At 43.2% G+C, this 12563-nt stretch overlaps 1 protein-coding gene across 1 annotated transcript in view; it reads left to right on the top strand.

Moving 5' to 3' along the window:
* The window catches only part of cntnap3 (contactin associated protein family member 3), a gene marked incomplete at its 5' end in the record, with an annotated part of 150119 nt that overhangs the window by 135884 nt on the left and 1672 nt on the right, over positions 1 to 12563 (top strand). Inside the window, 4 exons of the mRNA XM_083782957.1 lie at positions 1925 to 2058; positions 5293 to 5380; positions 9941 to 10159; positions 12244 to 12315. Coding sequence (XP_083639083.1) covers positions 1925 to 2058; positions 5293 to 5380; positions 9941 to 10159; positions 12244 to 12315 — 513 coding nt within the window. The remainder of the gene's footprint in view (positions 1 to 1924; positions 2059 to 5292; positions 5381 to 9940; positions 10160 to 12243; positions 12316 to 12563) is intronic.

Here is a 12563-nt window from a genome sequence, read left to right as displayed (position 1 = left end):
TCGTCCTTCTGCGCTCTCTCCTCCACTCTCCTCTCTATTATTTTGTTGTTTTTCCGCTGTTGAGGGGAAATATCTTGTTGAGAGAACTTCTTTGCACTTATCATCCTCCTGTATGACCTTCCTCACTTTGTCGCTTGTCTTCTCCCATCCTCTTCTTCTCCACTATTTATCTCTTTGATAGATCTTATCAGTTTCCCCTTTCTCGTTTTCCTTGACTATCGTCCTCTCATCTCATCTCCTCTCCTCTCCTCTCCTTCCCTTGTCTCAAATTCCCTCCCCTCCCCTCCTCTCCTCTCCCCTCCCCTCCCCTCCCCTCCTCTCCTCTCCTCTCCTCTCCTCTCCTCTCCTCTCCTCTCCTCTCCTCTCCTCTCCTCTCCTCTCCTCTCCTCTCCTCTCCTCTCCTCTCCTCTCCTCTCCTCTCCTCTCCTCTCCTCTCCTCTCCTCTCCTCTCCTCTCCTCTCCTCTCCTCTCCTCTCCTTGTCTCTTCTCCTCTCCTCTCCTCTCCTCTCCTCTCCTCTCCTCTCCTCTCCTCTCCTCTCCTCTCCTCTCCTCTCCTCTCCTCTCCTCTCCTCTCCTCTCCTCTCCTCTCCTCTCCTCTCCTCTCCTCTCCTCTCCTCTCCTCTCCTCTCCTCTCCTCTCCTCTGTTGTGCAGTTCTACCAGATCGTTTAGGATTAATTAGGATTAGAATGTCAGGTTATTATCGTCATCCTCTGCTGCAGCGAGCCTATTTATTTATTATCTATTGTTTGAGAGTAAATAATTTCCTGAAAGAAAACTGCTTCTGTTGTGTGAAGGCCTTATATCGCCAAGGGGACAAGAAGAATATTAAAATTGCACACCTGAAGATCAGAAATTAAATAACCGACCATTAAATAGTAGAAAGTATGTTGTTCTATCTTTAAATGTTTACATCTGTGAGCAAAGAAATATTTACTGTCACAGTAATACCAACAGTATACCAGCACAAGCTCCTTGACTGTTGAATGCAGTCTGTCTATTTAGTATTGTACTGAATGCAAAGGTAAAAGACATGAGTTACCAGCTAATGAGTTTTCTAAAACTCTCTGCTACTTTTAAATGTATAATAAACTACGAAAATTGAAGAAAAGTAATACAAGTCGTAAATGACAAAGGTGATTAAATCGTACATTATAATCATTAAACTCAGAAGTGTCACAAAGACCTCGACAGTAGTGATGACAGGAGATGACTTTAGCTGGCTGCCGTGGGCAACAAGTCAGTATAATGATGAAGAAAACACAGAATGCACGTGTTTTATAAACTGCCTCTTTACTGAGATAAGAGCAGGAAGAAGGGTACTTTCGATTCTGAAATGACAATTCCAGCCATTAAACTCAATAGTATCACGTGCTGACAGCGCTTGCAAGTGGTTTGCTGAGTACATGCCAGGCTAAGGGTACCTTATAAACCCGTCTTCTTCAGTGTCCAATAACTTTCTTTGGAGTTCAGCTTCAAGAGCAATAAGAAGGGTAATTGACTCTGAAAGGACAAATGCAGGGCGATAAACCAAATTGAGGCAGCATTCCACTTCTATTAGCAGCAAAGAGACCAAGCTTATAACCTGCTCTTAATGATTCTCAGAACCTTGATGGACAGCATGTTTCCATGGTGATCAAGTAGTCAGAGAGAGCTCGGATGCCCCACGATGCCTTTTATATATGGGCATAATTATGCTCTTGGATAAGATAATGATCCCCTACCTTTTGTACGTATGTGTGTAGCAGAAAGTGAGAAAGGTAGAAGTCATAACAATGACATGTTAAGTATTACACTTAGTATAACACTGAATTGGTAACGCCAATTAGGGTTGTCTGTCAAAATGGACAAAGGTATTTTGTGTGTGTGCGTGTGTGTGTGTGTGTGTGTGTGTGTGTGTGTGTGCGTGCATGCATGTGCGTGAAGATAAGCTGGAGGTGATATACAAGCTGGACTCCAGTAGAGATGCTGAGGTGCTGAGAAGCAGAGCTAGGAACCTGGCCAACGGACAGCTGCACACACTCACTGTCAGGAGGCTGACAGACACTGTCTCTGTCCAGGTAACACATGCGCACGCACCCCCCCCCCCCCCCCCCCCCACACACACACACACACTTATAAATGGATGCATTTATATATGTATGTAGATTTACATAGATTGTGCATTACATTCACCCATTCACACACACATACACATTATATACACATATATTGCTCAGCAATAAGAGCCACCTCTGCCTTTTCTGTCTTTGTTTATGTAGATGTTAGCACTGATTCTATCCTGGACTCAGTACTAGACACACTCTATGCAGAGTTACATCCCCAATATGAAATATGATTCTATCTGGATATGACCTTCTTAGATAAAATATGAGGCAGGTTATTACTACCTGGATGCAGTCCTGCCATATCTCCATTTTATGAACACTAACCCACCAATGAAATATGGGGTGAACTTCATTCTAGCTCAGTTCCAGCACCTTGCATGACTTCTTAATTCTCAACGAACTTCAGATGAAATACTCTCCTGGAAAATGTTCAGCAAACGGCCTGGATTGAAACGTGTGAGATATTGCCTTGTTGTGCTTGTTTCTAGTCACTTGATGTACAGTATTGTTTAATTGGCAGCATTCCCAAATGAAACCCCCATCATGTCTTTCTCCACTCCCTTGTGTCAGTATTATCATTTTATTACAACCCCTTACTCAAACAGGGTTGAAGCTCCCTAACCATAACCCAGCTCAAAGTGGTGGAAATGACCAGCTAGTACAGGACTTAAAGTCATACTGTGTCCATGTAGTAGTGTCTTTGGTGACACCTCTGGTAGGTCTACCTCTGTTGTCTTTTACAACCACAATTCCCAGAATTTAGTACAAAACAAAACCATTGGGGTACCGCTCCAATTGTTTTGAATTACACGACTTGAAGTCTGACTCTTGAAAAAAGTCAAAAACAACAAACATGTTGTTCCTCTTCGTTGTGCAGCTCTTCACTACTCTCACAGAACCATGTCATATATCCACTCCCATTTAGCTGAATGACTTTACTCAGTGCCAAATCTTGTGGGTCTACCTGCGCTTTGTGACCTCTGTGTTTCTATTCTTATCTCTGAGAGGCTGTTCAGTTTCTAGCGTGTACCTTCAAGGCTTTCTCCTCTCCTCCCCTAAACTCAATGTTTACTCACTAGAGGACACAGACTAGCAACACATACAAATACTGAGTGCTACTTTTCTGAGTGTTCAAATGAAACCAAATGGAACATTTAGTCCAGTCGTTCCCAACCTTTCTTTTATCACGGACCGGCTGACAGTTCATGAAATGTCTGCGGACCGGCATGGGCGGGGCGGGGTGGACCGGTGGTGGGGTTTGGTGCTGCGCATCAGCACCAAAACCATTAAAAAAGGATTAAGGCCTATGTCTTTTTCATTCAGAAATGACTTTGGACATGTGGAAAACATGCAGAGTGACGCATGACTTTATCTTTATCATCTTCTGATACTTCAATATGTTTTGACATGAAATAATAATCCCGTACCGTGTAGTGTTTTGTTTCATTAGTGCGAGCGTGACAAAATAGGCTGCAGCTTGTTATTGTTCCGCTGCTGCTCTGAACACACGGTAATGGTAAAGATATACCAAAGATTCAAAAGTTGCATCACTGTTATGCAACGCAACACGGAAGTAACACAGACTCCAAGCAGTTTATAAACCGATCTACATTGAGGCATTGTGAGCTTGTAGATCGGCTATTTGAACTATTTTAAAATGTTTTCTAATGTAGTAAAAAATGGCAAAAAGTTTAGGGATAAGATAAGGGGGTGGCGCAAGATATAGCCCAGAATGTATTAAGTTATGAATGGTAACCATGGATATAGGGATTATAGGCTATGGAGGGGCCATTCTAACACGTTTTTGACTAAAAAGGTCTAACTCTGGCTGTAGGTTTACTGAACCGAGTAGAACACTGATTAGTGTTCAAAACCTGAAAAGCCTTTTTAAACATCAGTGCTGAATCCCATTTCGAGTAGATGAAAGCATTAGCGGAGGTTTTAAAGCTCTCTCCTCTCTCTTTAACTAACTGCTCTCATGCAGATGTCTCCCCGCAGAGTAACCCTCATTAAAAAGACACTCCATTAGAGAACTCCATCCTGGCCAAATGAAAATCTTGTCATTAGTGTGGAGACTCAGTTGTGTTATGCAGGTATTGTTAAATGTACGTACAGTATGTCCTGTTAGCACTGAATATAAATGTAAACTGTGCCCGTTATGCGGGCAGGTATGGTCTAGATGTCAAATAACAACGGGGATCCTGTGCAGCACGTACTCGTCATCAGTAATCCCCCCAGAAAGTTGCAATGACCACATGCACACAATGCACTGACCGGTTGGCTCCTCATTCCCATAACTTTGCATTAGGAATACACATCCAGTCCAAGGCTGTAGTCCAGGGAGACACGGCAAACAATTACAGTGTCTTAAATAAAAGGTTTGGTCTGACCACAACACCGAATTGGAACCCACTGTACTCGCTTATGAACTATACTGTCGTGAAGACACAATTTCCCTGAGCACAAAAACTAATCTTAATGGATGAATATCCAAAATATGAACCACTTTTATAAAGTGATTGCATTTGATACCATACGCCAAATCAGGGAGATTTGAGGTGTACACTATCTAAAATAAGAAAATTATGACTTGAAAAAGAGCATAACATCTCTTCACTTGACAATGGGGAGCTGCTTCGTAACTGTGGTTAGTGCTGACCCTGCTAGATGGGTAGTTATTGCAACAATAAAACTCTCCCTGTCTGTATTTCTCGTATTTCATCAAAGTTCATTAGTTCTTCTCGAAGAGCATCAGAGAGCTTTGAGAGCACAAGCCTCGGGGGTTTTGTATTTTTACTATTTTATCAATAGGTTATCGTAAAAGTGCCTGCTTTGGGCAATTTTCAAGTCGCGTGGACAAGATAAGGGCCGATTCATACTCCTATTTTACCGCTGTTTCGGCGCTGTAGTACCAAAATGATTTTGGCTCGTCAGAAATTTTCAATAGCACCGAAGAGCCGACTTTAGGACGGTACCCGCCCCCCCGAACCTCAAATGACGTCAAATTGTAGGCTCTACAGCGCCGAATCGACTTTTATTCGGCTCTAAAATAGGAGTATGAATCGGCCCTAAGCCATCTTGCATTCAATTATATTTGTAATGATTGACTACTCCAGTAGTCTAATGCCTACAAGGACCTTGTAGGTGTGCAAAAAGACTTAATTCCTGCCTGGTTCATTCTTTCAGGTCGACCAGAATGCCAGAGAAGACTTCAATCTGACATTTGATGGAGAATTCAACGCTATCAAGTCCCTGGATCTTGGCAAAGTGCACGGTGAGTGGTCAGAGTGCACTCAGCCAGATTCCCTTGAACAGCAGCAATGAGATGTTTGGCAGTATCTCTCAATCAGTCATTCTGGAGATTGTAGACATTTTCTACTAGTTTATATTCATTATGGTGGCTGGAGCCCAGGAGGTGCTTCGATCTGTCTTTACAGATGACTTATGGAAGCCCAAGAAATGCATGCACTGCTTTTAACAGCAAGATGAGCTCAACATAAAAGAAAACCTCTCTACTTTTACAACAAAAGGGACATTTCAAGTGCAATACGTAGTCATTATGTTTGGCTAAGTACATATTAAACCTATGTATATCACGGCATGACATGTCAGGCTTCGCATAATTATGTTTAACAGAAATTTCTCTCTACTCACGAAACTCATGTTTTAAGGCACTCTTCATTTATTTAAATGTTGACATGGTATGCCGCAGATATGCACTATATGCACTAATAACAGCAGTAGTTGGGAACTGTGAACCAATTCTTTACATTATGTTTCTTAAAACGTTGAGTAATGTGGTGTGCATTCCGGATGTCGACCTTGCTGAGAAAGTGAACTGGACCACTTCAGAGTCAGACAGCTCAATGCTTTTTAAGCCCAGATAGAACTTCCAGGGTTTTATGCTAATTAACCTAAAATTAATAGATGTTGGAGTCAGCACCATTTACTACATTAACACTGCTGCTGGTATTCAGCACCTACTATATACAGTACAGTATACAAGTACTGTATGTATTGATCTGAGCTCCATTGATCTCGTCGGCACGTTTTTGATCTCTTCCGTACATTTTTACAGTTACAGTACAGGAGTGCAATAATTCAGTGAAGTATTCAATGTCATAATGTGCCTAGTAATGCATTCTGAAAACGTGCCTGCAACATTTAATGCAGCAATATATCCTGCTCATATTTGGAGGGCTGGGTGATAATAAATCCACAGAAAAGTCAGTGCAACTACATATTGGCACTTACTATAAGCTTGCACTGACTGATCAGTGGTCAACTATTGTTATTAGCTATAAATTATGTTTTACAGGTGTATCACCCTCTCTGCCGTTTTATCACTCCCTGTCACCAAGGACAGGATATGTTTATAAAGTATCTTGATCTTTAAGTGTTTCTTGCTTTCTTGTGGCCAGGTTAGCTCTTCGGCCAAGCCAGACAAGGCATAGAGTCATACCAAGATTAGCCTGAGCTAACGTGTTAGGTTTCTGGTCTAGAGGGGCGGGTCGCGGCTGAGATTTGCGCACGCCCTGATTGGATCTCATCGATCTGTCCGTCACCCCCGGCCCCTCCTCTCCCCCTAGTGCAGCGCTACGTCACATCATTTGGAGCGACGCCCACCCGGAAGGGTTGACTCCCACTTTTAGACCAGAGCGGCCAATGCGTTCCTCCAGGTTTTCAATTTTTGCACCAACAAAAATGAAAGCCTGGTACCGAGGCTATACCAAGATCAGAGAAACGACAGGAAAGCAGAAGATCCTCTGATTTGTGGCTTCCTGCTACCACTGTCACCATTAGCCTAGCCCCAGCTAATGGACCTGAGACTTTGAGAAACACACACACACACACACACACACACACACACATACACCGAGAGAGAGAGAGAGAAAAGGGTGGCTGAGTGGGGGGAGAAGGGGGGCTGAGTGGGAGAGTCATCTGTCAGTGTGTGTCGTCTGTCCGTCCGTCTGTCCGTCCGGAGACCAAGAAATGGGGGCGAGAAAAGAACGTCAGTGTGCAGCTGTTGAGATGTGCTGTAGGAAACATCAAAGTGTCTCAGAATCACTTTTAGAATCAGAATTTGTTTTATTGTCATCAAGTCTGTCAGATCTGGTTTTCCAGAACCAGTGATCTGACCTATACACCCATATACGGTATATAGTAGGCGTATATGAAGATCTGGTTGTCCAGAACCAGTGATCTGACCTATACACCCATATATGGTATATAGTAGGCATATATGAAGATCTGGTTGTCCAGAACCACTGATAGGCATACCCATATATGGACCAACTGACTTCAGGTTGGTCCCATAGGTTTCTGGCGGTGTAGCTTTGGCTGCCCACTGGCTTGTATGGGGTTAATAAATGTAATTACTGTAGGAGCCAGGTCATGAAGTGTCTTAGTAATCAGTAATCAGTAAAATCCTCAAACAGATCAGCCAGTGCAGGAAAGTTAACAACAAGAGTAATGTTCTCTTCTCCTGTTTAAAGGTCTAGCAGCAGCATGCTGTACAATTTGGAGCCTATTGAGTAGTTTATTTTTGCTAAAATGTTAACATTAACACAAAATAATATGTATTTTAATCCTTGTTCTTATCCTGGATAAATACAGTACATGGTAAATACACAGTGCTTATATTGGCATAACTGTCCATGTATTTGTTTGAGGGGAAGGCATGAAGTTACATTTATCTTTTTTGTTGTTGTATGAAATGTAAAGGAGAACGTTAAATCAATAGCAGTCTATTGATTGTCTATTGGTGCCAGTATACTGCCACCTCTGCAAGACCATCTAAGGTAATATAACTGGTAAAGCTTTAGCAGAGTTACGCAGTGTATGGATCTCAGTCCACCCAGTAAAGTGAAAGGATAGCATCATCATGAACTAACTACCGCTATATGATAGAGACACAAATGTAGTGATTGCAGGCTGAACTAGATAAAGTGCCCCTCGGGGCACATGTCTCCACATGTCAGGTTGTGGCCTCCAGGTGGCGCTATAATATGCCAATGTGAAAAGGGTGCCATTTCTTCTTACGCCTTGGATGGCAATTGGATGATTTGAGGCATTTTTTTCCAAAAATGTGTTTGCAAAGATCCACCTGTTGGTGGCACTATAAAGCCCTACACACACCGGGTGCGCAGCGACGCGGCATAGGCGTTGACGCGCGGCAACGCCTGGAAAATAGAACAGTGGCTTATCGGAGTGTCAGCCGAGGCGTGAACGCGCATCGAACGCCGCCGGTGTGGGATAGGTTCATTGAAAATAACGGTTTTGACGCGTGGCATTCGCAGACGGTGTGTGTAGGGCTTTACAGGCCAATGTGAAAAGGGTGGGATATATTCCTCAGAATAGTAGGAAAGTCCGTGAAAGATTTCACGTAAATTGCACGCTGCATTCATGATTTGAGGCATTTTGTTCCAAAAATGTGTTTAGCAAAAATCCACTTGTTGGTGGCACTATAACAGGCCAATGTGAAAAGGGTGGGATATATTCCTCAGCCTAGTAGGAAAGTCTGTGAAAGACTTCACGTAAATTGCACGCTGCGTTCGTGATTTGAGGCTTTTTGTTCTAAACGGGCCAATCTTGCAAACTTTGAAAGATATTGTTAGCCAATTAGGATGGAATATGAAATATCATCCATCCATCTATCCGTCCAGTTTGTCTGCATGTCTGTCTATCTCCATCACTTAGTCAGTAAACACACTCTCTTTTTCTCTCTCTCTCTCTGTCTCTCTCTCACTCTCTTACTCTCTGGGTGAACATTATCATCATTGTCCAGCATTGCCAGGATTATTGTGTCACTTCACAACGTGCCAATCAGTATGTTCAGGTTTCAGTGGCCAGCATTGGCCAGATTATTGCATTCTTAAAATAGTCTCTCTCTCTCCCACTCTGTACCTCTCTTCCTACTTCTCTCCCTATCTCTCTCACAATCTATTTTTCACTATCTCTCTAAAATGCTAAATGGTGCATTATAGAGTGCTTTTATGTCGGCCTTTATCCCGTTTGTACACTGTGTAAAGCACCAACCAGCTCATCTGGAGCAGTTAGGGGTTAATTGTCTTGCTCAAGGGGGAGCTGGGGATCAAGTCCTGAGGGAAGCATGCACATCCAAAAATATTAAATTGTACACGTGCTGGACAGCATTGTTGGGGATCAAACCTTCTTATTCCTAAATGGCCACTTTACTGCCTGAGCCACTGCCACGAGCTCTCTCCATCTCTCTCTCACCCCATCCCTATCTCCCTCTCCATCTCTCTCTCACCCCATCCCTATCTCCCTCTCCATCTCTCTCTCACCCCATCCCTATCTCCCTCTCCATCTCTCTCACGCTCTCACTATCTCTTTCTCTGAGGATAGGGTGTTGTTGTTACCAGCTGCTGTGTAAGCACAGCTGGTCAATGTTCTCTCTGCTGTGCTTTCACACCCAATTGCTGTAGTTGAGACCTATGTTTCTCATTGGCTGTACTGACAACCTATCGTCCTGATTGGCTGCCTCGTCTGTAGGCAACCACACACTTTTTGCCTCTAGCCTACCTCTCAGCCATGGGATATAAGGCAGCAGCTGCTAATTAATTGATGTCATCAATTCGTGTGTGTGTGTGTGTGTGTGTGTGTGTGTGTGTGTGTGTGTGTGTGTGTGTGTGTGTGTGTGTGTGTGTGTGTGTGTGTGTGTGTGTGTGTGTGTGTGTGTGTGTGTGTGTGTGTGTGTGTGTGTGTGTGTGTGTGTGTGTGTGTGTGTGTGTGTGTGTGTGTGTGTGTGTGTGTGTGTGTGTGTGTGTGTGTGTGTGTGTGTGTGTGTGTGTGCACTTGCATGTATCTTCAGAGTCTGGTGAGCTGGATCCAGAGCAGGCCAGGCTGGCCTCTCTGCATTTTACAGGCTGTCTGTCTGTGGTCCTCTTCAACTCCATCAGTCCACTGAAAGCAGCCCTGCTGTACCCAGACATCAGCCCTGTCATCATCACAGGCCCATTGGCCCAGTCCAGCTGTGGTTCTTCTGCCCCAGCCAATCCCTACACGGCAGAGAACACACACCACCTATCAGGTATGAGACTGAGGGTTAGGTCCATACTGACATGCTACTGACCATGGCACTGACATGATACTGATTACTGACGATGATACTGGCCATGCTATTGACCATGATACTGACATGCTACTGACCAGGGTACTGACATGATACTGATTACTGACCATGATACTGACCATGATATTGACCATGATACTGACCATGCTACTGACCATGATACTGACCAGGATACTGACATGCTACTGACCAGGATACTGACCATGATACTGACATGCTACTGACATGATACTGACCATGATACTGACCAGGATAATGACATGATACTGACCAGGATACTGATATGCTACTGACCATGATAATGACCATGATACTGACCAGGATACTGAACATGATACTGACCATGATACTGACATGCTACTGACCATGATACTGACCAGGATACTGACATGCTACTGAACATGATACTGACCATGATACTGTCATGCTACTGACCATGATACTGACCATGCTACTGACCATGATACTGACATGCTACTGACCATGATACTGACCATGCTACTGACCATGCCACTGACATGCCACTGACATGATACTGAACATGATACTGACCATGATACTGACATGCTACTGACCATGATACTGACCATGCTACTGACCATGCTACTGACATGCTACTGACCATGATACTGAACCTGATACTGACCATGATAGTGACATGCTACTGACCATGATACTGACCAGGATACTGAACATGATACTGACCATGATACTGACATGCTACTGACCATGATACTGACCAGGATACTGACATGCTACTGAACATGATACTGACCATGATACTGACATGCTACTGACCATGATACTGAACATCAGTATCATGTCAATAGGCTATCATGGTCAGTATGACCATGATAGCCTATTGACATGATACTGACCATGATACTGACCATTAATATATTTCTTAACAATTGACAAAATGTATTATTCTAATTAACCACTTTAGATATTATCTAGGATATTATCCTTGTTGTGCAATGTTGGCTTGCAAAAATAACCAATCTACTGTACAAGCAAAAGTTTGAAATAATTGTGATATTGATTATATATCGGCCAACCCTAGATGGAAACATAATACCAACACCTTTCATGAAATGGAACAAAGAACCTGTGTTTCAAATGGATCCATAATGATTTAGTCACAAGCTTTTAAGCACAGATTGGAAGCGGCAAGTCGTGCGGGAAGTACTGAGAGCTGATGGTAGGTGTGGCTCTCCCAGGGGTCTAGCTCATTGTTTCGGGGACAGACCGGCTGATATAGCAACAATAAACCACTTTCAACCTACTTCTTCTTCTGACTTTTATGGGTTACATATTTATAAACCCTCAGACAACTGTCAACCTGGTGTCCCTATTTTGGCCATGTCATTATAGACGAACATTTTCACTGTTCTAAAATAGCACACTTTTTACTGGTTAAGTAAAGGTTAAATAAAAGGTTATTTTCACAAATTTTGCCCAACAATGTTGGGCTTTTGTGGTTAAAGGATGACTCATTAATTTATGAGGCGAAAAAGCATAAAAATGTGCCGCATGCCTACAGTAGGATATGAATTCCTCTTCCGCTAATGTAGTTCGCACTTCTCTCATGATACTCTACTCCGAGAGAGCCACTCCGCCAACTTCACAACAGGCTCATTAAGTACGATCACCCTCCTCCTCGTTACACATTGAGATGACAGTGTGACAGATTGAGCTAATTAATTTGCACTGGAGAGTGTGGAGCTCCCACTGGTGCGTTTGTGCCCCAGTGGTCCGTCTCCTCACGCTGCTTAATGTTGCTGTGCTGGAGTCCTCTGGAGATGAGCTGTGGTATTCAATGGGCCCTGCTGTCTCTGCTGCTTGATGGAGTTGTGATCCTATCACTGAATCCCTCCTCTGTCTGCTGTAACTAACTTTATGTTAATGTCCCACGTCTTTGTTCGTCTTATCCTCTCCGTTTTGTCTGTCTGTCTGTCTGTCTGTCTGTCTGTCTGTCTGTCTGTCTGTCTGTCTGTCTGTCTGTCTGTCTGTCTGTCTGTCTGTCTGTCTATGTGCTGCAGACCAGTCTGGTTCAGCGGGTACAGGTCAACCCCTAGTCGATGCTGTCAGGACGGACTCTGCTCTAATTGGAGGTAATTAACCGTAACATATAGTTATGTTTTACAGTAATCCATTAAACTATTATCAGACTATTTGTTGCTGTTGGTAGTTTTTTGATTGATTGATTTATTAACAGTTTGCAGAAATCCAGTACAACTCAATACAAAAACTGTTAACTGTGAGTGGACGACACCATAAAGCATTACACTTGTTTACAATAGGGCCCACCATTTTCAATTCATCAAAACATTTAGAGACGTACGAATATACACTTCTATAT

The sequence above is a fragment of the Protomyctophum parallelum genome (assembly GCF_964188405.1).
Source record: "Protomyctophum parallelum genome assembly, chromosome: 14".
NCBI classification, from domain to species: Eukaryota; Metazoa; Chordata; class Actinopteri; order Myctophiformes; family Myctophidae; genus Protomyctophum; species Protomyctophum parallelum.
The sequence above is the reverse complement of the archived record's forward strand: the minus strand, read 5'-3'. Positions and strand labels throughout refer to the sequence as shown.